At 34.3% G+C, this 24,684-nt stretch overlaps 1 protein-coding gene across 2 annotated transcripts in view; it reads right to left on the reverse strand.

Moving 5' to 3' along the window:
* Positions 1-759: 759 nt before the first annotated feature.
* Positions 760-24,684, reverse strand: part of LOC136025823 (uncharacterized) — a 94,293-nt gene continuing 70,368 nt past the window's right edge. Inside the window, exons 1-3 of one of the 2 annotated variants that reach the window (XM_065701817.1) lie at positions 21,811-22,218; positions 13,638-13,845; positions 760-2,509 (exon numbers count right to left, since the gene is read on the reverse strand). In XM_065701817.1, coding sequence (XP_065557889.1) covers positions 2,004-2,509; positions 13,638-13,845; positions 21,811-22,107 — 1,011 coding nt within the window. In that variant the 5' untranslated portion in view covers positions 22,108-22,218 and the 3' untranslated portion in view covers positions 760-2,003. Of the gene's footprint in view, positions 2,510-13,637; positions 13,846-21,810; positions 22,219-24,684 lie in introns of those variants that run through there. The other variant, XM_065701818.1, reaches the window with a different exon arrangement.

Below are 24,684 nucleotides of genomic sequence, written 5' to 3' on the forward strand. Positions count from 1 at the left end.
CATAGGGAAATATTACCATTTGGTTTAGCTGGACTGGTTTTATCGATATATGTTAGATAGGCTGTGAATTAATAATTTTTGATTGTTTTAAGTTTCAACTTCACGCTTTACTTCCCACAGAAAAACTTTGTAGTTTTAAAATTAATTCTTATGAAGGAGACTATTTTTGGTGCAGCAGAATTAATCCTTGGGCACTTAATCTAATATTACATTGAAAGTCTTGGTTCATCTGTTGATACATGTCTCAGCTAAATCGGATTCTTTTTATAGTTAGAGAGATATGAAGTGGGATTTTATCAAGGTTCAGTCAGATACAGACACTCCAACTAGCTCACAAGTGGTATACCAGAGTCTGAACAAAGCCTGACTGGAGAATTAGGTGGGCATCCATCACAAGTTTCAAATTTCATAACACCGTTTTCGCAATACCGATGGTTTTCAACTTGGTCTCCACAACCTCCTGGGTGACTTTTTTCATAGAAGTATGGCATCATAATTATTTAATTTGGGTGCCGTCACAAATGAGACTTCTTTGAGTCTTTAAATCTAAAAAATCTTCCAAGGTTGAGAAAAAAAAGGATTAAGATCCTCCAGAACCATTGCTGGCGCATAGGGCGTAGAATCAACGTTTCAGTTGCTGGGTGTTTTTACAGGAACAAGTAGCAAGCTTGTCGCCCAACCTTGCTACGGCGGGTATCGAACCCTGGGCCCCGTATTGCCAAGCAGAGCACCAATCCACTGTGCTACAACAGGTTAAGGTTGAGATAAGATACTTTATTAATCAAAGTAGCAAACGCCAGTGCGAGTACATCATGTAAAGTACAGTACAGTGCGTACAGTACGTCAATACGTACACATTACAAATACGTACAGTATGTCATGTGCGAGTACACAGTAAATTGAACAACATTCAATGCATAAAAATCAACATAATGACACTTGCAGGCCAATCCTTGAAATAAAACTACATCAAACATCGAAGTTTCATAGTGATTCTCGAGTCCATGCGGAGAACTTATCGACTGGAAACTCGACATGCACATCTAGTAACTCACAATCACAAATTTCAAACGGACCGAGTCACAACAGAAAATTCAAAAGCTTAACACTTAGTAACGGGAAACTCAATATACAACTTTGAAAACTCATTATGAAGAAATTTAGCCCTTTCAAATCAATACGGGCGACTCATCAATGAAAGCTTAGCATACACATTTGAAAATTCATTATGAAAAACTTTATCCTTTTCGAGTCGATACAGCCTCGGGTTCAGCAATGGAAAAAATCAGTCGTTCCATATGAAAACATGATATAGCAGATAAAGTATCATGCCAACCACATCTTAACTAAATCACAACCATAAAACCAGAGAGTAACACACCCAAACATATTAAAGAAATCAAATATACCAGAAAACACGAAAAAATAAAAGCAAGTGAACAAGATTTGAAAAACGAATGAAAATTTTTTTTTTAAATTATGAGCACTTCTTAAAAGTGGAAAATCCAACAACTTATTTACCAAAATTTAAAAAGTATGAACATATAACAACAAAAGTTGGCAATCTTAGCATCACACTAACGAAATTTGAAAAGAACTTTAATAAAAAAACAAAAATGAAAATTGTTAATTTTATAAATATATATATATATGTCAATATATACGTCAGGTCTTAGGAGAAATGGGATGATCGCAATGCAACAAATTCATCAGAGCTTATTGTGGCTCTAGCTACCAAAACACCATATTTAGGGTGGCTTCTTAGGATGGTTCAGCATTTGATGTTACTCATGTTTTTACTAGTACTGGATAATTGGGTGATTAGGTTACACACCTTGTGCTTTTGAACGTTTGTTTTGAATGAAGACCCTGGACGATATCCCTACAAAAAGGCATTTGACTGAATGCTCGTCTAACGTAGGATGTAAACAACGATCTAGGTAAACTTAACTTAATTACTAACTTAACTAAACTTAACTTAAACTAAACTTAACTTAACGAAACTAGGTAAATTTATTGGTCAATTCACTTGGAAGATCGGAATAATCTTCAGATAAAATTTGAAAAGACTTCTTATAGACACTAAATAAAGAACTGTCGCACTGTTTCCCTTTACTTGCTTCTCCGAAGATTATATCGAAGAATCGACATGCCGTAAGTTCTTTCAACTTTGCTACGCTTATCTCCTTATTCAATATAAAAACGCCATCTTTTGGGCGGTTAGGGAGGGTAAGTCCAGAAAAAAGTGAATAATCATATTGTTTTAGATACTTAATAATGGGGTGATTTTCATCAAAATGGCGAACCTCATTCCTAAAAAGCTCAACGACAATAATTTTAATTGTAACCTCTGAAAATGGAATAGTTTCAAGAACCAGTAATTCTGTTCCATGTGTGTCAAGAAAAAGCACATCTACATGATTCATGTTCATAAACTGAAAAATTTTCGGTAGTGGGTGGCAGACAACGGCAATCGGTTTCCAATGACGTCCCTTCTTTCTGGAGTACTCTAGAAAAGAAATTTTCAGTCAATTTCTCTGTTTAAAGATTGAAATCTACTTAATTTCCTTATAATTATATTTCTGATACTTACTCTAAATTTTTAATTTCTATTTATATTTTCCTACATATATGCTTTATATTCAATCTTTTTATCTTGAGTTATCTTTATTTTTTTTCTGTTTTTAATGGTTTTCTTTCTAGCTCTTATTATTTTGTCTTTTCTCTTTTTCGTGGACCTTATCTGATTCAATTTTTCTTTTTGCAGTTTAAAGGTTATAATTTATAATACTTATTCTAAATGTCTTGCTTTTCATTATTTTTGTTGCAATTTTTATTTGTTCCATTTTTTATTTCTCTTTTTACTTTTTCATTGTTTTTTCTTTACAGTTTAAAAGGTTATAATTTTTCGCACTTGTTCCACATTCCATATATTTGCTCCTTTGGTTCAACATCCCCCTCAGCATGCCCTGAAAGTTTCAACTTAATACTCTAAGCTGTTCCAAGGATTTAGCTGAACCTTCCTTTGGATTCCTTGCATCCCCATATTGTGTTTTGGTTCAATCTTAACATTCTCTGAAAGTTTCATCTTAATACTCATAGTGGTAGTTGTTGTCACAGTAAAATTAGTTGTAATTTTAGTAGTAATAGAAGTAGCAGTAGTAGAAATAGTATTTTTAGTATTAGTAACAGCTGTAGTAGTAGTTGTAGCATTAGGCAAATAGTGCCTTTTGGTTGGTTCAATATCCCCCGTTAAATTATCTGTATATTTCAAATTAATACCATAAACCATTCGTTGGATGCTGCTGATACTCCCTTTTTGCAAACTTCATGCACTGGGTGAGTTTTGACTTAGTTCAAAATCCTTCTCAGCATGCCATAGGAATTTTAACTTAATGCTATAAGCGTCTTGGTTAACAAAACATTCCCCTCAAGGTATCCTGACAGTATCAGACTAATGCTGATACGTACTTCGAAAAACGTAGATGCACATTGTTTGTTTTGTTCTAGTTCAACAACCTCTTCAACATAAAATACAATTTCAACTTTAAACCCTTGTACTTAGAAGAAGTACTAGACTAGCAGTATCTATAGTAGCAGTTATAGCTGTAGTAATAGTATTGGTAGCAGTTATAGCAGCATTAGTAGAATCATACACAGAATGTCTTATGTTTAGTTCAACAACCCATGCCCTGAAATATTCAACTTCATACCCTAAGTCATAATAATTGTTGTAGCAGTAAAACTAGTAAGACTGTAAGATGAAAACTAGTAAAACTACTGTAGTAGCATACACAAAGTGCCTTATTGATGACTCGACTACCTCCTCAATTGCTAATGCATCTTTTTAACTGCATACAAATAGTAGGCTTTGAATTAGAGCAAAATCTCCCTAAGTATTCCCAGATAGTTTCACCTTATAGCTGTGGCAATAGCTGTCTTAGTAGTAGCACTAGTAGTAGTGTGCATAAGGTGCCTTTGTTTAGCTCACCATCCTGCTCAAGATGGCGTGAAGGTTTCAACTTGATGCTCTAAGCCATTCCTGAACCAATAAGATACACCCTTTTGATTGGCGACTTACAAATTGTGTATTTTCCTTTAGAACACGCTTCCCGAAATATTCCCTTCCTCTCAACATCCTTAGCGCCAGTGGTAGTGGCAGCAATGGTAATAGTAGTAGCGACATGCACACGGCACCATTTGGCTAATTCATGATTCCCCTAAAAATGCCCTTAAAGCTTCAACTTAAAAAGCTTTAATTTGAAAGCTTCAACTTAAAAAGTATCAAACTTCAACCCACAAGCAATTCTTTTTTCTTTTACGTCCCCCAATGATTCCCCGGGAGTCTCACTTTAACGTCTGAAGCCTCGCTAGTAGTATTAGTCGTAGCAGTAATAAATAAATAACTTTATTCCTCACGCCTCTCAATACAAAATTTCTATACAGCTGACACCTTTTTAAAAGAAAAATGTTATGGCAGGGCGAAGAGCGGATCGACTGCGGCATGATTTCCATTTAAAGTAGTAGCGTTAGTAGCAATAGTATCACACATTGCTTCTTGTTCTGTTCGAAATCTCCTTCAACATGTCTTAGAGATTTCAACATAATACACTAAGCCATTATTAAGATATTGCTGTTACGCCTTTTTGACAGCCTGTAGGCACATATTGTTTTGATTTGCTCTAACATTCCAATAAACTTTCCTTAACTGTTTCACCTTAATAACCTTAGTCTCAGTAGTAATAGTCATTGTAGTAGTAATAATAGTAGTAACAGTAGTAGTAGTATCAGTAGAATGCACGTAAAGCCTGTCGTTAGCTCAACATACCCCTCAGCATGCCCAAAAGTTGTCAACTTAGTGCTTTAAGCTATTCTTGAGATGCTGGTATGTCCTTTTGAAAACCTGCCGTCTCATAGTATCTTTTGATTTAGCTCAAAATCTCCCTAATTATATTCAAGAAATTTCACCTTAGCACTAATCTTTAAACTAACCCTTAATAGAAGTAGTAGACTGCCACTAGAAGGAAAAATAATAACAAGTACATATTTGCTTTTGGTTAGTACAGCATCCCCTCAGTACTTGTGAAAATTTCATCTTAATATCATTTGCCCCAGAGGTAGCAGTAATCATAGTTATAGTAGTAGTAATGTTCACGCAGTGCCTTTTGGTTAGTTCATTATACTCCTCAACAACCACAAATAGTTTAACTCAATGACCTAAGCTGTTCCTTGGATATTTCTAATACACCCTTTTAAAAACTTACATGCAAGTAATTTTATTACCCTTACCTTTATAGAAGTATTTGTTGTAGTAGTTGTAGCAGTAGGTGTAGTAGTAGTAGTAGTAGAATTCGTGGGAGTAGCAAGCACATTGTGATATTTGTTTAGTTCAACATCCTCCTCAACAGAAGTTTCAACCTAATACTCTAAGCCGTTCCTAAGATATTGGTGATAAGACATTGGTGATGAAATACTGCATGCCCATAATTTGTTTGACTTAGTTCAGATTCCCTCTCATTGATTCCTGAGATTTTTACCTTAATACTCTTAACCTTAATAATAGGAGTAGTAGTAGTGGCTGTAGTAGTATGCATAGAATGCACCTTGATAAGTTGAGCACCCCCTTCTTATTGTTCTAGAAGTTTCAACTTAAATCTCTAAGTTGCTCTTGACATATTGCTGATGTATCGTTTTACACTTCGTATACCTACAGGATGCTGATTATGTTCAACATCCCCTTAACATTTCCTGCAATTCTGATCTTAATGCCCTCAGCCTTAGCAGTAGTAGCCTAGTAGCTGTGCCATTAGTAAAGGTAGTAACTGCAGAACTAGTACTAGTAGTATACACATAGTGCCTTTTGATAGGTTCAATATCCCGTGTAAGTTTCAATATAATGCTCTAAGCCGTTCCTAAGACATCACCAATAGGCCTTTTTGACAAACTGGACGAAAAAAGTCTATTCTGATTTAGTTCAACTTCTCCCTCAATATTTGCTGAAACTTTCACCTCTATACTCTTAGCTTTAGCAGTAGTAGTTGTAGTAATAGTAATAGCAGTAGCCGCAGTAGTATTCATATAATACCCCTTAGCATATTGAATCCTCCGTTTCATCATACCCAGAAACTTTCAACTTAATAACCTAGGCCACTCCTGAAATATTGCCGATGCTCATTTTTGACAGCCTACATGAACATAGAGTGTATTCATTTAGTTCAATATCCCCTAAACATTCCCTATGATTTTCACCTTAATACCTTTAGCCTTAGTATTAGTATTAGAAGTAGCACTAGCAACAATGGGAGCTGTAGAAGTAGTAGCAGTCGTATTCACATTGTGGTAGAGCTGGAATTACATGTTTGACACTACTAGGCCCCAGTGTTTTGGCACTCCTAGGCCCAAGCAAGTTTTCAGTAAGACAGAGATTTACAAGGAAGTCCCTGAAATTTTGGGGATAGTGGGAGCCCTGAATAGAAGGCAATTGATCGGTGATGAGCCAAAAGTAATGCAAGAGCGAGGTGATACTGAGCTCTCAGCTGCCAATCTTGGGGAGATCTGACAGTTTATAGGTGGCTACGTGATTCCTGTGTTGTTTTAAATTTACTTTTTTGTGAACAGGCATCATAGCAGCAAAGCACTCTTGGCACTTTGACAATAAATCACATTAGTCCAATTTTATTAAGAAAAAACTCGCTCGGTATTGTTTTTGTGCCCCTCTGTGTTGTACGCCCCTTTTCTAGGGTCTATAGGGCCTATGAATCCTGGCCTACAACGTGGCTTTTGGTTAGCTCAACATCTCCTCAATATGCCCAGTAAGTTTCAACTTACTCTAAGCAGCTCCCATTATATTGTGGATGCACCTTTTTTTACAAAGTGTATGCATCTAGTGTCTTTTGATTTGCTTCAACTTCCCCCTAAGCATTTTCTGAAAATTTCAAATTACTACCCTTAGCCTTAGTAATAGTCACAATAGAAGCAGTAGCCGTAGCATTGATGGCACATATATTGTTTTTTGATAAATTGATTTTCTGCTCATTATTCCGCGAAAGGTCCGAAGTAATACCTTAAGCGATTCCCGAGATATGCTTTTTAGAGAACCTGCGTGCACGTAGTGCGTTTAAATTGGTTCAACACCCCCCTAGATGTTTCTTAAAAATTTCATCTTAGTACCTTAGACTTTTTAGACACCAGGGATCAAACATGCCCCTTTTCGCAATAACGAAGGGTATATGTAAACTGTGGGCGAACATGGCTTACATTTCTACCCCTAAGGGTTTGGGGGCCTTGTCATCCCCAAAAGCATAGTTACAGTAACTAAACTAACCCAGATGATTCCTTAATTGTTATTAGATGTATTTAGGGAAAAAAGGGACACATGAGGGGAGGGGTTGCGTACCCTCCAATCACTTTTTACTCTTACAAAGGTTACTGAGACTTTTAATCTTCAGTCGAATAAATTCCCTTTTTAGTTTCCATGACCACTTCCATACGAAATGCCCTGGTAAAAAAGGTCAAACAGTTCGTGGTAGACAAAGGTCAAACAGTTCGTGGTAGACAACTGTAAGTTATAAGCGAATCGGTCAGTGTATACAACCCTCTCTTTATGCTAAAGTTCGACTTTTTGTCGCAATTCTCTATGAAAGACTGCTCAGGCTTAATGGCCGTCAAATTTGAATGAGAAGTGTTTTTAACGAACTCTAAGACTGTAGCGTAAGGAGCAATGTATGATGAATCAGCCGCGCCCCTCAAATACCGAGTAATTTCTTTTCGCTTTAAGTTCTAATTTTGCTCCTTTCTTTCAGTTGAGCAGATTTTGCTCTCTACCTGGGCACCGCAATGCGCTACCTTGGAATTTTAACAACTTTTTTAATTATGTAAATTTGAATTAATTATGCGCGTTTTATTTAATAAGATATTAGAGAAAACAGACAGGAACAAAAAACACTAAAGCTGTTCAGTAGGAAAGTCTAAGGGGAACTTCTACCATTTAAATACTAATATATCATTACATATTATATCATTACTGGCCGACTAAACTCAGTGTGCCTTTCAGTTTCAAACAGTTCGTGGTAACGAACTGTAGTAAGGAGCGACCCAGCTCAATAGTAACTGAAACTCTAAAAAATGGAATTTTGATACCAATAGCTACATCAAAAGAATCGCATTTTAATGCTGATTTTAAATATATAAGTTTCATCAAGATCAGTCATACCCATCAAAAGTTACGAGCCTGAGAAAATTTGCCTCATTTTAGAAAATGGGGGGAAATGCCCCCTAAAATTCATACAATCTTAACGAAAATCACATCATCAGATTCAGCGCATTAGAAAACTTAACTGAGAAGTTTCAAGCTCCTATCTACAATTAAATAAAAAAAAAACTAGTTTTTTTTCAACTGAAAGTAAGGAGCGACATTAAAACTTAAAACGAACAGAAATTACTCCGTATATGAAATGGGTTGTCCCCTCCGCAATCCCTCGCTCTTTACTCTAAAGTTTTTAATTGTTTTAAAAAGTAGAATTTTGGCAAAGAGTCAAACTTTAGCGTAAAGAGCGAGGGATTGCGGAGGGGACAACCCATTTCATATACCGAGTAATTTCTGTTCGTTTTAATTTTTGATGTCGCTCCTTACTTTCAGTTAAAAAAACTAGTTTTTTTTATTTAATTTCTGAACGTTTTGAATTAATGCATGTTTGATTTTGGCTCTCCGTACATAAATTATTAAAATGAAATTTGCATAATAATTCTTTTTTTGGCTAAATGGCTTTCTCTCAGTTTTGATCAGACGATTTTGAGAAATAAGGGGTGGGGGTGGGGAAGAAGGTCTAGTTGCCTTTCAATTTTTCGGTTACTTGAAAAGGCAACTAGAACTTTTAATTTTTAATGAACGTTTTTATTAGTAAAAAATAAAACTAACTTAAGAATTAATTTACGTAACAAACTTTTATATTCTTATATTTTTGATTATATAAATGATGGGGTTTGTCCACCCGTTAATACCTCGCTCTTCACACTAAATCTTAAGTTTTTTCCCAATTATTTAAGAATGACCCCTGAATCAGAAAGGCCGTAGAATAAATAGTTGAAATTACTAAAAATAATTTAACATAAAGAGCGAAGTATTTATCTCGTCCTAAATACCTCGCTCTTTATGCTAAAGTGTTTTTAGAACCCCTTATATGCGTAATAATCTCTATTCGTTTTAAGTTTTAATGCTACTCCTTGCTTTCAATTGAAAAAAACTTTTTCATGTTTATATTTTCATTTTTTTTTAATAGTAATGCTAGAAAATCCTGCACCCTTTTCATTGAATTTCTCTTCCCCCATGAAATATACCTCCAAGGAAAGATCCTCCCACATAGCCCCCTCCCCTTAACCCCACACCCAAACCAAAACATCCCACTGAAAACGTCGGTACACTTCCCAATAACCATTACTGTATGTAAACATTGGTCAAAGTTTGTAACTTGCAGCCTCACCCCAGGGACTGTGGGGGAGTAAATCATCCCCAAATACATAGTTATTATGGTTTTCGAATATGTGGAACAAAATGGCTATCTCAAAATTTTGATCCGTTGACTTTGGGAAAAGAATGAGCGTGGGAGGTGGCCTAAGTGCCCTCCAATTTTTTTGGTCAGTTAAAAATGGCACTAGAACTTTTCATTTCCGTTAGAATGAGCCCTCTTGCAACACTCTAGGACCACTTGGTCGATACGATGACCCCTGGGAAAAAAAAACAGAACAAACACGCACCCGTGATCTGTCTTCTGGCAATAAATACGAAATTCCATATTTTTGTAGATTGGACCTTGAAATTTTTTCTATAGGGTTCTCTGATACACTGAATGCGATGGTGTGATTTTCGTTGAGATCCTATAACTTTTAGAGGGTGTTTCCCCCTATTTTCCAAAATAAGGCAAATTTTCTCAGGCTCTTAACTTTTGATGACAAACTTATATATTTAAAATCAGCATAAAATCCGATTCTTTTGATATATCTTTTAGCATCGAAGTTCCTTTTTTTAGAGTTTCGTTTACTATTGAGCCGGGTCGTTCCTTACTACAGTCCGTTACCACGAACTGTTTGAAAATTTGGAATTTCGCATTTTTTGCGAGAAGACAGATCACGGATGCGTGTTTATTTGTTTGATTTTTTGTTTGTTGTTTTTTCCCCAGGCGTGATCGTATCGACTCAGTGGTCCTAGAATGTCGCGAGAGGTCTCATTCTAAAGGAAATTAAAAGTTCCACTGCCCTTTTTAAGTGACGAAAAAAATTAGAAGGCCCCTAGGCCCCCTCCCACGCTCAGTTTTTTCCCCAAAGTCACCGGATCAAAATTCTGAGATAGCAATTTTATTCACCATGGTCGAAAAACCTTTTAACTATGTTTTTAGGGACGACTTACTCCCCCGCAGTCCCCGTGGGAGGGGCTGCAAGTTACAAACTTTGGCCTGTATTTACATATAGTAATGATTACTGGGAAGTGCACAGACGTTTACAGGGGGATTTTTTTGGTTTAGGGGGATAGTTGAGGGGGGGGGGAGTTACGTGGGAGGATATTTCCATGGAGGAACTTCTCAGGGGGAAGAGAATTTCAATAAGGGAGCGCAGGATCTTTTAGCATTATTTGAGAAAAAACATTGAAAAGTAAATATGAAAAGTTTTTTCTACTGAAAGTAAGGAGCAGCATCAAAACTTAAAACGAACTTAAATAGTTAATTTCAACTATTTATTCTACGGCCTTTGTGATTCAGAGGTCATTCTTAAGGAATTGGGACACAATTTAAGCTTTAGTGTAAACAGCGAGGTATTTAACTATTTTAAATATTTAAGTTAATTACTTAAATAACTTAAATAGTTAATTTCAACTATTTATTCTACGGCCTTTGTGATTCAGAGGTCATTCTTAAAGATTTGGGACACAATTTAAGCTTTAGTGTAAAGAGTGAGGTATCGACGAGGGTTGAACCCCCTCATATACGCTTTAAAAACATACGAATATACAAGTTCGTTCAGTAAGTTAATTCGTAAGCTACGTATATTTTTTACCAATGAAAACGTTTGTAAAAAATTAAAAGTTCTAGTTGCTTTTTTAAGTAATCAAAAAATTGGAGGGCAACTTGGCCTCCTCCCAAATTTTCTCAAAGTCTCAAAGTTATTTTTTCTCAAAGTCTTATGATTAATTACAAATAATTAATATGCAAAGTTTCTTTTAATTATTTATGTGCGGAGAGCCAAGATCAAGACATGTATTAATTCAAAAACGTCCAGAAATTAGAGAGAAAAAAACAACTTTTTTTTAAATGAAAGTAAGGAGCAACATTAAAACTTAAAACGAACAGAAATTACTCCGTATATGAAAGGGGCTTTTACTCCTCAATGCCCCGCTCTTTACGCTAAAGTTTTTTACTGTTTTAAAAATAGAGCCAAGAGAAAGAGTCAAACATTAGCGTAAAGAACGGGGCGTTGAGGAGGAAAAGCCCCTTTCATATACGGAGTAATTTCTGTTCGTTTTAAGTTTTAATGTTGCTCCTTACTTTCATTTAAAAAAACTAGTTTTTTTTAATTTAATAATAATAATGACCCAGTTTACTAAGTCCAACATTAGCGCAATGATAACAATAATAATCTCATTATTTTGTTTAGTAGCATACCCTCATCCAACCTTAAACTGAATGTTTTAGTAAATAACATGAAATGGGTGAAATGAATTGAAGCTATGAAGCAGATCTTGATAAATATTATTAAGATACAGGGAGCCTTAAAATATTAATGTCTTGTTCAGAATTGAAATGTCGGAGACCAGCTTTCTGTTGCGATTTAAAGTACCAAGTTGAAGTACCAAGGGCACTCAAATAAAAGAATAATTTTTGTCCCCTGACCCATTATAGGTCTTTTCATTACCTGAAAACGTCAATTTTCTCATTTTTCTTTTGGTTGTTTCAGAACTATGAATATTCTTCCGTAGTTCCACACTTCCAACAATGTTACCACAGTGAAATAAATAAGAAGGACAACTTGGTTAAGTTTGACAATGCTGTTCGTCCGTAAAAATTCGATCAGCTACACCTTCAAATGACAGCTGCAGCTTCTAGCTAGCTATGAAGCTGCAATAACAGCATAAGCAGCTTCTTACGCTATTATGTGCCAAATGTGTTTTACTAATAGTTCCCACTGCTGCGTCAATCCCGACACGATTTTTTTCTGGCGGAACAGACGTACGACAGAATCGGATGGAGGTTCACAAAGAAACGCAGACTTTTGCGTCGCTGCGGCAAACTCTAGAAGAATTCAAATCAGGATCTCAAACTCGGGATCCTTCGTAATCACATCAAATCGTTGGTTATGATTTTTTTTTCTTTTTTTTTTTAATCACAACAACGCATGCGATTTGTCGTATGAGTTGAAATTATTCAACATATCTGACATTGCAGCAAAACAGTGCGTCGTTTGTCGCACGATTTGTGTCACTTGTCACATGTCGCAGGATTTTGCGCGAAATCGCAGCAGTGGGAACCAGGGGTTACCAGTTTATGCTTATTTTATGCTCACCTTTCATTTTTGTTTTACTTTAGCACCTACAAAAGCCGCATAACGGCAAATGTAGGTCTCCTTTTTTTAATCGAAAGTTTGATTCCTGATTTTCTCTAATCAGATGTATGTATATACATCTTAAAAATTTAAGATGTATATAAAGATGTAAATATAACTATAAAGATGTATATATAACTAGGCTGTTAGACCGTGGTACCCAAGAGGGCTTGAAAAATATTGACTATTTTGAAACTATTACAGATTGGATTGTTTTTTATACATAATAGGGGCAACATAAATTTTACCTTTAACCCTGGCTTAGCTCTCGTTAGTCTAATATAAGGAGGTAGTGTTAAGGAAAAAAAGCCTTTAGATAGTAATTTAGCAATAACTACTTTTAAATTCTTAGTTTGTCAGATATGAAATCATGTATTGAAGGTTTACGTGAAAGATTTGTTTATAGCAAATGACTGCCCTGGGATTAAAAAAAGTGTTAATTTGTTTAATAAGGTTTCTGATGGATAACGTTTCTGATGGTTTCTGATTCGAAGACCACACTGCCTTTCCATGACGAAAGTAAAACAGTTAAAAAAAGGGATGAAACCTTTTTATTGACAGTGAACAGATATAAAATTTAACTGGATATTTCGAACACATATACAGTGTTCATCATCAGCAGTAAAACTAAAAGACATGAATAAAACCAAACAAAATTTATACCTAATAAACTAATTACATATAGTTTATTGCTCTTATTTTTTTCAATGCAACAGCGGAAGCGAGTCTCTTTGACCTTTTCGGTTCCGGTTCATTAGATTTATCTGACATACTAGGTGGACAGAGGTCATAGCTTTTAGATGAGGTGATATTTACTTTATTTGAACTCAGTAAATTATCAAATTGAATTCAATCCAAATTCACCCGTATCTCTGTTTATGGATTTATTCTTGAATAAGATTTTTTTTTCCAGTTGAATTTTATATCTGTTCACTGTCACTAAAAAGGTTTCATCCCTATTTTGAACTGTTTTACTTTCGTCAAGGTTTCTGATGGGCTCGAGTCATGAATATCCAACACTGACGGTAACAAGCTCTTTTTATACTTACTGCTAATACTCTCTGTAGTGTTGGATGTGCTTAAACATGCGTTTATCAGCGTTGCGTTTCTCTTTTTATTTTTTAACTCGTCAAAATAAAATGGATCTGGCTCGACCAGTATACCATCCCATTTTTGGAAAGTATCCAAAAATAACGATTGAGAATAAAACTCGCCATCTGCTGCATATGCTTCAATGTAGGTCCGTTTGCTTTGTGTCTGAAAAAAAAAAAAAAAAAAAACAACAAAGAATCCATTTTAATATGTTGTTCAGAATTACAGGAGCAACTGTCGACTTAGTACGAACAGCAGGCACCTTCGCATTGGTGCCTCGAGACCCTGCAATCCTATGTTCCAGATAATTCTGGGGCACTTTTTATTAGAATTATCTGGGGACCTTTTATTATTACTTCACTCCCCCTGAAATAAATCATTGTGTATATGTTTACATAGAAACACAGTAATCCAGGGGGTGGCGAAGGGTTCCGGCCCCCTCCGAAGTCCTAAATTTTTCCAAATTTTTGGCTATTTCCTATTCAAACTATCAATTAAAGTTGTATTGTCATCCCCCCACTACCTCTATTCGAAGAAATCCTGAGTATACCCTGCTGAGTACAGAGCAGTTCAATGTACCAGATAAAACAGTTCGGTAAACAGACATCGTAAAACAATAATAAACTTGCAATAGCAGCTGAACCTACAAGCGATTTAATTCAACGCACACACCCAAAAATGGAAAAAAAAAATCCAACTCGACTAAGACAGCTCAATACAAACAATTCAACAAAAACTTTTAGAGGCCAGGTCATACGGATTTTTTTCCGTTACTAAACTACAGTGGCTACAGGAATCTCCTCTGGGAATGGGGGAAAGACCTCTGAGTCTCTCCGTAAAAATAAGTCCATTCTAGTTATATTTCGGATTTTCGGCCGTAATAGCCGCGGGGTTTGCACGCTAGACTTGAAATCTCTGTCCGTATGGGAAGGGGTTCAAATCCCGGTCTTGCTGATTATTTAGTTTTGAAACGGGGTCAACACTGTGACTGTGTAAGCTTAGCCAGAGTCAACCCAGCTCTGAATGGGTACGTGAGAGAATCTGGGGGAAAACACGAGAAGCGTCAAATGATATGACGATCATTCATCAGCGTCTCCAAACAATCGGCCTCGAAGCTAAAATTAAATATATAATTAATCAAGTTCTAGAAAACGATTAGCTTATTATCCAAGAACTTTGGTATACAATTTAAATTATCAAAAAAAATGAAGTTAGCTTAGTTTTCAGCAAATAAACTGTTTTCCAAAAAAAAGAAATTCAATTTATATAAAAAAGATAAAACTATACATAAATGTATTCTTCAACTTCTATTAGCACATCAATCTATAGGGCTATCAAAGACGTAAGGGATGAATCTAAATCAGTTGCGTTTATTTGAAAAAAAAAATTAATTCAACATAATTCGTACTATACTCCTTGGGGCGAGAGCCAGTAAAAGAAAATATAAAAAAAAAATCAGTTTTATTACTATAAATAATATATTAGTATTCTATGTATAATATGTTTTAAGTTTATAAACACAAAATGGTAATAATACTGCTACTACTACTAACAACTCACTGCAGCACCAAGCCAGTTGAGACCAACACAGTTGCCCAAGTTCGGTACAAAAAAAAGATAGCTTAAGCCTGCTAACAGAGATTTATCTACAGTATGAGACTCAAGACCCTTAACTTCAGCCTTGCTGTGCTGTAGATTTACGTATTTTGAATATTTTGCTTCGGTAAACCCTAGTTTGTGAAGGTCATCAATAGTCAGTACCCTATAGAGGGAGAAGGGATATGGACAGATGGTCGAAAGAAAACTTCTTGGGGTATAATTTAGGCTCAGGATCAATTCCCGAAAAATCATTCACCCTAACTATTTTCTAAAATAGTGAAAAGTCGGTCTGATGGAAATTTATCCTGATTTTAAATCACTTTTTAGGGATAGACTATACGACGTTCCGTGTAATGTTGAATAGTCTGCATTTACTCTGTACATTTGCAGCCTTTGCGTGCAAATGTGTATAGTTAGGTGAATGACTTTACTAGTAATTCTATAGTATAGTTAAGGGATAAATCAACGACTTTACTCTCTACCCATACGCAAGGGTGGCATTTGGTCTCCTCATTATTCTTTATATGTAAATTATTATTTGCCTCTTTTTATCGACCCCAGGCCCCCCTACAAAGGTGACCTTTCCCTTTCATGCAGAAAAATCTCTGTTTAGGTGATTGCTTGACTTTCTTTGCGTTAGCAAATTGGGTGGCACTGCCATAAATCGTGTCTAGAACTTAGAAAGCTGTAGGCTCCTAAGGAAACCAAGAAATAAAAGTTTAAATAGGAATATTTTCTAAAGCAAAAAAATAATATATTTTGGTTGTTTTTTTTTTCACTTGGCTTATTTTGTTTTAGGCAATCGTGCAGAAATGTGGGGTTTTATAGACTGAGTTTTTCGACATTTACATGCTTGGACTATGGCATTTACGTGCCAAGGATGAACAATGATAATAAAGTGTTTCTCCCATAAAATTTATTCCCTCTTTTGGGGGAGGATTTATTTGGGAGGGGGGATTTATTCCAATCTTTTGGAAATTTAAATTCTGGTAATACCATAGTTTTAAAGTTTCAAACGAAAGACGAATAATATTATATAATTACATATCTGAGATTGCACTGCAACCATCTACTGAATTACGTTTGAAACTTGCTTTCCATAGAAAATAGAAAACATATTGTAAATGGTTGCAAATTGCTGAAAAAACGAGCGATTATCCTATTTTACTTTATTTTTTGTAAGCTTAGATTTTTCTCTAAAAGAAAGTTTGAATAATATCGCAAAACTGGCTTGGTAAATGGACAAATCTGAAACTAAAGAATCCAAATACAGAATTATCTTACCCTTTCGGTGGAAGCCATTGCTACAATCCTTTCATAAGATTACGTGTTCCGAAAATACATGAACCATATAGTACCATATAGTGAAAATAAAATCTGATGGTTTAAATAGGCTAAAGTAAAACAGTTCGAAATAGGGATGAAACCTTTTTATTGACAGTGAATAGATATAAAATTATTTAACTGGATATTTCGAACACATATACAGTGTTCATCATTAGCAGTAAAACTAAAAGACATGAATAAAAATAAACAAAATTTATCCCTAATGAACTAATTACATATAGTTTATTGCTAATATTTTTTTCAATGCAACAGCTGAGGTAAATCTCTTTGACCTTTTCGGTTCCGGTTCATTAGAGTTATCTGACATATTACGTGGACAGAGGTCATAGCTCTTAGGTGAGGTGATATTTACTTTATTTGATCTCAGTAAATTATCATAAATTGAGTTCAATCCAAATTCACCTGTATCTCTGCTTATGGAATTATTCTTGAATAATTTTTTTTTAATTTCGATTGTTTCCCTGAAAATTTGCTTTAAACCTTGGTCCCTAGAAATCAAAGAAACATTTTCAAACGAAATAAAATGATTTGGAAATTAAATATATATTCCGAGAGGGCCGACGTGAAATCTGCAGGTTTGGTATTTTGCTTTAAAGACGATGAAATAGAATTATGATGTTGTAGTAATCTCATTTTTAAATTCTGGCTAGTACGTACCACATAAGAGCTTCCATAAGTACATGGGATTTTATAAACCCCACTTTGTTGCTCTACGGAAGTCCGATCCTTTCCAGAATTAAAAAAAAAAACTAGCCAAAGTATTACTACCTCTTAAAGCTACCTTTAAGCCATTATTTTGTAAAATTCTTTTAATTTTTCACTCAAACCTGGACATATGGTAGACAACAAAAAATATCTTTCTTTTCTGTTGTTTCCAGAATATCGTCGGAAAATTCTAGAAATTTTTTCCTTCTTTTCGAAAAAGTCTGGTCAATTAACCAACCCGGATAATGATTACTTATTAAAAATCTCTTCTAACAACAATAATTCCTCCTCAACGAATTTTGGAGAACAAATTCTAAAAATGCGGTCAGTTAAGGATATGATTAAACCAATTTTTACTTGGCGAGCAAGACCGGAGAAAAACGACAAAAAGCTGTTATTGTTTGTAGGTTTTCTGTAAATCTTAAAATCCAGACTATTTTCATTTTTTAAAAGAAGGACATCCAGAAAAGGAAGTTTATTATCCTCTTCTAATTCTATTAGAAATTAAGTATTAGAAATTAAGATGTTCTAAAAAACTTTTTAATTCCTCCACCCCATAATTCCACACTGAAATTATGTCATCCATATATCTCCCCCAAAATTTATGTTTTAAAAAGTATGAATCTAACACTATTGTTTCAACATTTTCTACAAAACAATTTGCTAATAAAGGACTTAAAGGGGCCCCCATGGGTAAACCATTTACTTGTTCGAAAAAAAACCCCTCTGAATTGAAAAAAATAAGAGAATATGTTGCACAACCTAACTAAATTCATAATTACACCGACTTCCAAAACTGTTTCACCATTAATTAAGTCCAAATTTCTTAGTATCTTTCTTTCAAGAAGAATTTCTGCGGCTTTTACATCAATACTCGTATACATTGACACTATGTCGAAACTTGAAATTATAGAATTTGAAGAAATCTCCACTTCTTTTAGTTTTTTACAAGTTCTGACGAATTCTTAATGTAAGAAATTTGTGTAGACATGAGTGGTTTACACAATGACACTAGCCACTTACTCAGAGCACTTGTTGGCGACTTTGTACTCGCAGCAATTGGTCGTAATGGCAGATTTGGCTTATGGATCTTTGGAAGTCCATATAATTTAGGGCATAAAGAACCTCTTGGTTAGAATTTGTAGAAAAGTTGAGGTGTACTCTTCCCTTCTTTCTTCAAACTCTTTAACTCGTTCTTAAACTTCTTTGTGTATGAGTCCGTCGGGTCAAAAGAAAGTTTTTTGTATGTTTTTTCATCTTTCAGTAAAGCGTTTAATTTTGAATCGCAGTCCTTGGTATCCATTACCAGTAAAGTATTACCCTTGTTTGCTTTTGTAATAATAATAGATTCATCCCGTCTTAAATTATTAAGAATCTTTATGTCTTTGATAGAATTGTTAGGGATTTCTGGTTTTAAAGCAAACTCTGACAGGGGTTCAACTGTAGAAGCTCTTACTAGGCTAACATCTTTGATTAGGATGGGGTTTCTATGTAAAGATGTTTCTATTGAAGAGATAATTTCTTCTACTGGGACTTTATTAGTTTTAAAACAAAATTTTGGACCTTTTTCTAATACGGTCTTTTCCTGGAACGTTAAGGTCCTTCATGAAAAATTAATTACACCTGGTCCAAGAGTTGACGAAGGTATTACGGCTTTATTTTCATATAATTTTGAAAACTTTTTGAGTAATCTTTCTCTGGAAAGGTGAAAGTCATGATTGAAATGATTTCTTGCTGTTTGTTGAATAAAACAAAAATCACTTGCACTCACCTTTTTTGATATAATATTTTCCAGGAAAAGTTTATCTTTCACTAATAAAGCTCTTTTTCTCCTTTTATATTTAATCAGATGATTTAAAGTCTTGAATTGTAGACCTCGTTCGAACTTTTTCCCTTTAAAAGTGCCTAAATGTAGATTGAATTTTATTAAAGGTGGCAAAATCATTTTCTTCTTACATTGATGAAGAAAATCTTGTTGATTTATAACGTTTGCGTGTCTCTTATGGGTGTTAATATATTTAGACACCTCCTTGGTCACATTGTCCCCATATACTCGACGTAGATAACTCCGAAGACCGCACTGCCTTTCCATGACGAAAGTAAAACAGTTCAAAATAGGGATGAAACCTTTTTATTGACAGTGAATAGATATAAAATTATTTAACTGGATATTTCGAACACATATACAGTGTTCATCATCAGCAGTAAAACTAAAAGACATGAATAAAAATAAAAAAAATTTATACCTACTATACTAATTACATATAGTTTATTGCTCTTATTATTTTCAATGCAACAGCTGAGGCAAATCTCTTTGACCTTTTCGGTTCCGGTTCATTAGAATTATCTGACATATTACGTGGACAGAGGTCATAGCTCTTAGGTGAGGTGATATTTACTTTATTTGACCTAAGTAAATTATCATAAATTGAGTTCAATCCAAATTCACCTGTATCTCTGCTTATGTAATTATTCTTGAATAAAAATTTTTTAATTTCGATTGTTTCCCTGAAAATTTGCTTTAAACCTTGCTCCCTAGAAATCAAAGAAACATTTTCAAACAAAATAAAATGATTTGGAAAATTAAAGATATGTTCCGAGAGGGCCGACATGAAAGCTGCAGGTTTGGTATTTTGCTTTAAAGACGATGAAATAGAATTATGATGTTGTAGCAATCTCATTTTTAAATTCTGGTTAGTACGTCCCACATAAGAGCTTCCATAAGTACATGGGATTTTATAAGCCCCACTTTGTTGCTCTACAGAAGTCCGATCCTTTCCAGAATTTAAAAACTAGCCAAAGTATTACTACCTCTTAAAGCTACCTTTAAGCCATTATTTTGTAAAATTCTTTTGAGTTTTTCACTCAAACGGGGGGGCCCCAAGCCCCCCCACGCGTAAGTCGTTACGCGCCATATTAGTTGTTTCCCTGTGTCCCACCTGTGAATATAGATATATATATATATATATATATATATATATATATATATATATATATATATATATATATATATATATATATATATATATATATATATATATATATATATATATATATATATATATATATATATATATACATATATATATATATATATATATATATATATATATATATATATATATATATATATATATATATATATATATATATATATATATATATATATATATATATATATATATTTTAACTGCGTAAAACTTGCGAATATACAGCATTCTTCGCTGTCCCATTGTCTGTACATACAAATAGATTGTAAGGTTTACCGACTCTTGAACATGCAACATATAATTGCCCATGGAAAAACAATCCGTATTCAGATCTATACCTCATTATTCTAATGATTGCCCTTGAGCTTTGTTGATGACGATTGCTAATCAAACATTCCCTGTGTCCCCATCGTCATTTATATATCACCCTGTGCCCCCCGGCGTCCCCGTTGTATTTTTGTCCCTGTGTCCCAGTCGTCATTTATAGTCGACAAACATGACGTCAGTCGACACACACGTCCCAGTCGTCATTTGTGTCCCGGTGTCCCTGTCTGTAATTTTTCTTTGAGTGTCCCGGTCGTCATTTATATTCCCTGTGTCCCGGTCTGTATATACATTCGTTTTTGAATTGGTATATGATGAAATAAATTTTTTGTTTTTTCCTTTTTTTCTTTTTAGTTTTTTTTGGTTTTTAACTATTTTTTAGCTTTTTAGTTTTTCTTATTTTTTCTTTTTAGTTTTTTTTGTAGTTTTAACCTTTTTTAGTTTTTTTTATTTTTATTTTTTTTAGTTTTCTTTTTCTCCTTTTTTTTCAGTTTTTTTCCTTTTTTTAGTTTTTTTTTCTTTTTCAGTTTTTAATTTTTTTTATTAGTTTTTAGTTTTTTTGCTGTTTTTACCCTTTTTTAGTTTTTTTTTCTTTTTTAGTTTTTAGTTTTTTACCTTTTTTTAGTTTTTTTTAGTTTTTTTTTCTTTTTTAGTTTTTTTTTTCTTTTGTATTAATGCTAAAGCCAAGGTTCAAACCTGGAACCTCTCGGACCTAGAACCTGGAACATAACGCTTTACCAGCTCAGCTACTTTGGCTTGAATACATTTACCTTTTTTAGTTTTTTTTATTTTAATTTTTTTTTTAGTTTTCTTTTTCCCTTTATTTGTCAGTTTTTTTCCTTTTATTAGTTTTTTTTCTTTTTCAGTTTTTAGCGTGATTCTAGCCCTATGACAACACTATACTGAATCACCGACTTCGGAGCATCCTCAAATGCTGGAATTGAACTTATCTTAGGAAGTCTCACTAAACTTGACTTCAAAATTATTTTAATTGGTTTGAATACACATAGCCAGGATTTTTTTTTGGGAGGGGGGAAATAAAAAAGATTAATTTTAACAAGAAGTGCTTAGAAATTAAAACTTAGAATTTCAGGGGGTGAGCCTAGAACCTCACCTATATAGGTTTTCGCTTGTATGCGACTGACCAAAAAATAATTACCCTTACCTTCTTATCATTGAGAGAATTAGTTTCTATAAGAAGCACTGCATCAATCCAGGCGGCTCCAGTATTCTGCTTGAAAAAATCAGTATCCGAAACTAGTAATTCCTTATTAATGAGCAATTTATTTGCCCTTTCCTCCAGTCTCACGACATTCCTTTTTAGATTAATAACCTCAACTTTCTCTTTTGCACACTCAAAGGGTTTATCGATGCCCTTTGCAATAATAATCCATAATATGCTGAAGACAATACAAATAGATAGAGCATGTTTTCTTAAGCTCGTAGTTCGGGCTCTTAACATAACTTTAAAAGTTGTATAGCATATAAATTGAAATATTCTTCAAAAGAATATTTTTTAGTTTAGTCCATCAGGGACGACTAAACTAAAACCAGTTTAACTTCATTTCTATTATGGTACTCAACGCAAAGTAATATGGTTGAACTGCAAATGTATGCAAATTATAAATAGTATTCGATTTGCCTTGGACAGGTGACAGCTTTTGCAAAAATGTGTTAAAAAATTTTGGCTGTTGACCTGGTATCAATTAAATCTCAGCCAATTCTGTTCAAGAACTTATTTTCAACCGCGTACAATAAAAATGCACCAGTGAATCTGTTACAGGGTGGGGGGTTCCTAAATAGGAGAAAGCAAAAACAAAAAAATGGAAGAGAAAGCAAAAATAGAGAAATGAAAGTATAAGTTAAAGAAATGGTTCCAAATATTCAGATATTTGAAATCTTTGTAAAAGCTTTGCGAGCCTGATTTCCAGCAAAGATGTATTTCGAGTCTAAAGAGCATTGGTCAACAAAAATTATTTATAGAATCTTTAGCTTAAAACCAAGGCCAATTGAAATTTTTGGTTAAAATGTTCCAATAGAACAAAAATGAACTTGATATCCTTGACACAAAAGCCAGGTTGTGACGTAGATCAAATAAGTTTATGTTTTTTCTAGTATTTGTTCAGTCTAGTAAAATTTGCACATTTTGTTCACTTTTTTTTGTAGTCTGCGAGTTAGTGGCAACCCTGACCATTGGCCGTCAAGATTCTCTGGTCATATATGAATGCGCAAAAAACAAAAACAGAGTACCCTTGAAGTCCACAGACGCTTTAAAACAAATCTATATTAGAAAATATAAGGCTCCTCTGAAAGTACTTAGTAACTTAAGATTTAATTTTTTAGTTTCTACAAAAATGTTAAGCCGTGACGTAATTCTCTTCGTAATTCTCGTTCAATTTTTTCGGTGTTCCTTTAGCCTACAGAATTTTAGAAGTTTCATGCACCTGTTTTTGTTATCTACAAGTTAGTGGCAACCCAGACCATGGGCCACCAAGACACTTAGCTCATATATTGATGGACTAAAAAGATACGCAGCTACTCATTAAGTGCACATAAACTTTGAAATGATGCAACCATTTTCTGTCAATTTTATTCTATTAGATTTTATACTAGGCATTAGAAGTTTCTAGCAGTGAGGCCAAGAAGGCTTTAAAAGGGGCCCTATACCTTCGAATCCCGATCTGGACACTTTAAAAAAAAAAACTTGTTCAAGATGTAGGTGTATAATACGTAATAGGTTTTTTTTACTTATGTTGAGGGTGACAAAATCTTGCATGACTTGTTAGATTTTTTGGAAATAACATTACCTCACATGACTTGTTCCTTCAAGGGCCCGTGGGGAATCCCATTTTGTAACAAAGCACGGCACACACTTGGATGCTACGTAATGATGACGCCTACGTGGGTGTTACATAATGGAAGCGCACATGGGGGTGTTACATAATAGCGGTGTACATATGAATGTTACGTAATGACGGCTTACGCGTGGGATGTTGTATAATGAGGGTGCATACGTGGGGTATTACGTGATTGCAGCTTACACTCGGTTGTGACGTAATAGTAGTACATATGTGACTATTATGTAATGAAGGGGCAAAATTGGGATGTTACGTAATGACGATGAACACGTGGAATGTTACATAATCCTTTAAGAGATTCCATTTTCTTTCAAGACGTTTTTTCTCAGGGGGCCTTTATAATACAAAGATTTTTGTCCGCTTTAGGATTCGAAATTGATCTCTCCCAATGGTACCGTGCGCTGGACACCTGGACCAAGAAAGAGTTTCAAAAAATCTTTGAATTGCGTGTTTCTTGTGTCTGGAATAATTAACGAGCGGGGAAGATTACTGAAAATCGGTTACAGTTGACGTACACATGCTTGTTACACTGTTATTAACTTAAATTTTGGTATTAGCAAATTCACATTTTGAATAAGCCTTAAGTATTACGCTTTGTGCAGCAAAAGTCTCATTACTTACACTAGTAATAATAAGAAAAAATGTCAACTTCACGCTACATTTTCTCGCTAGTAAATGAAACACGGTAACAAAGAATGAAGAGACACTTCCTAGACAGATTAGCCTAGGTATTGAATCACTGAAATGATACATAGCATTGGTTTTTGATATTTCATTACGTAAATGGTTACGCAATAAAGATTTATTCTGGAACAAGAAATCTAAGAGACACAGATTTTTTGTACATACATGTCTTATTAATAAAAAAAAACATAATAAATTCATGACATAAGAGAAAAAAGCAATTAGAACTCAACAAACGGGAAAACAAAACGAGAAAAAACTAAGGATATAAGCCAATAAAAGTGAATTAATTTAAGGTGGGGACCCTGGCAACGAATACCAGGAGGAGAGGACGGTTGTTGTCAGAGGTAAATTTGAGCCATATTAACGGATATTTCTGGGAGGTTTTACTGAAAAAGCTTCGTTTCTTTTATACAAGACAATGGATCCCTAGTTGACAAGCACACATTTGAATAATATTTTCTTCTTATTTCGCATAATATCGTTAGAGGAAAATT

The sequence above is a fragment of the Artemia franciscana genome, chromosome 4 (assembly GCF_032884065.1).
Source record: "Artemia franciscana chromosome 4, ASM3288406v1, whole genome shotgun sequence".
Classification (NCBI taxonomy): Eukaryota; Metazoa; Arthropoda; class Branchiopoda; order Anostraca; family Artemiidae; genus Artemia; species Artemia franciscana.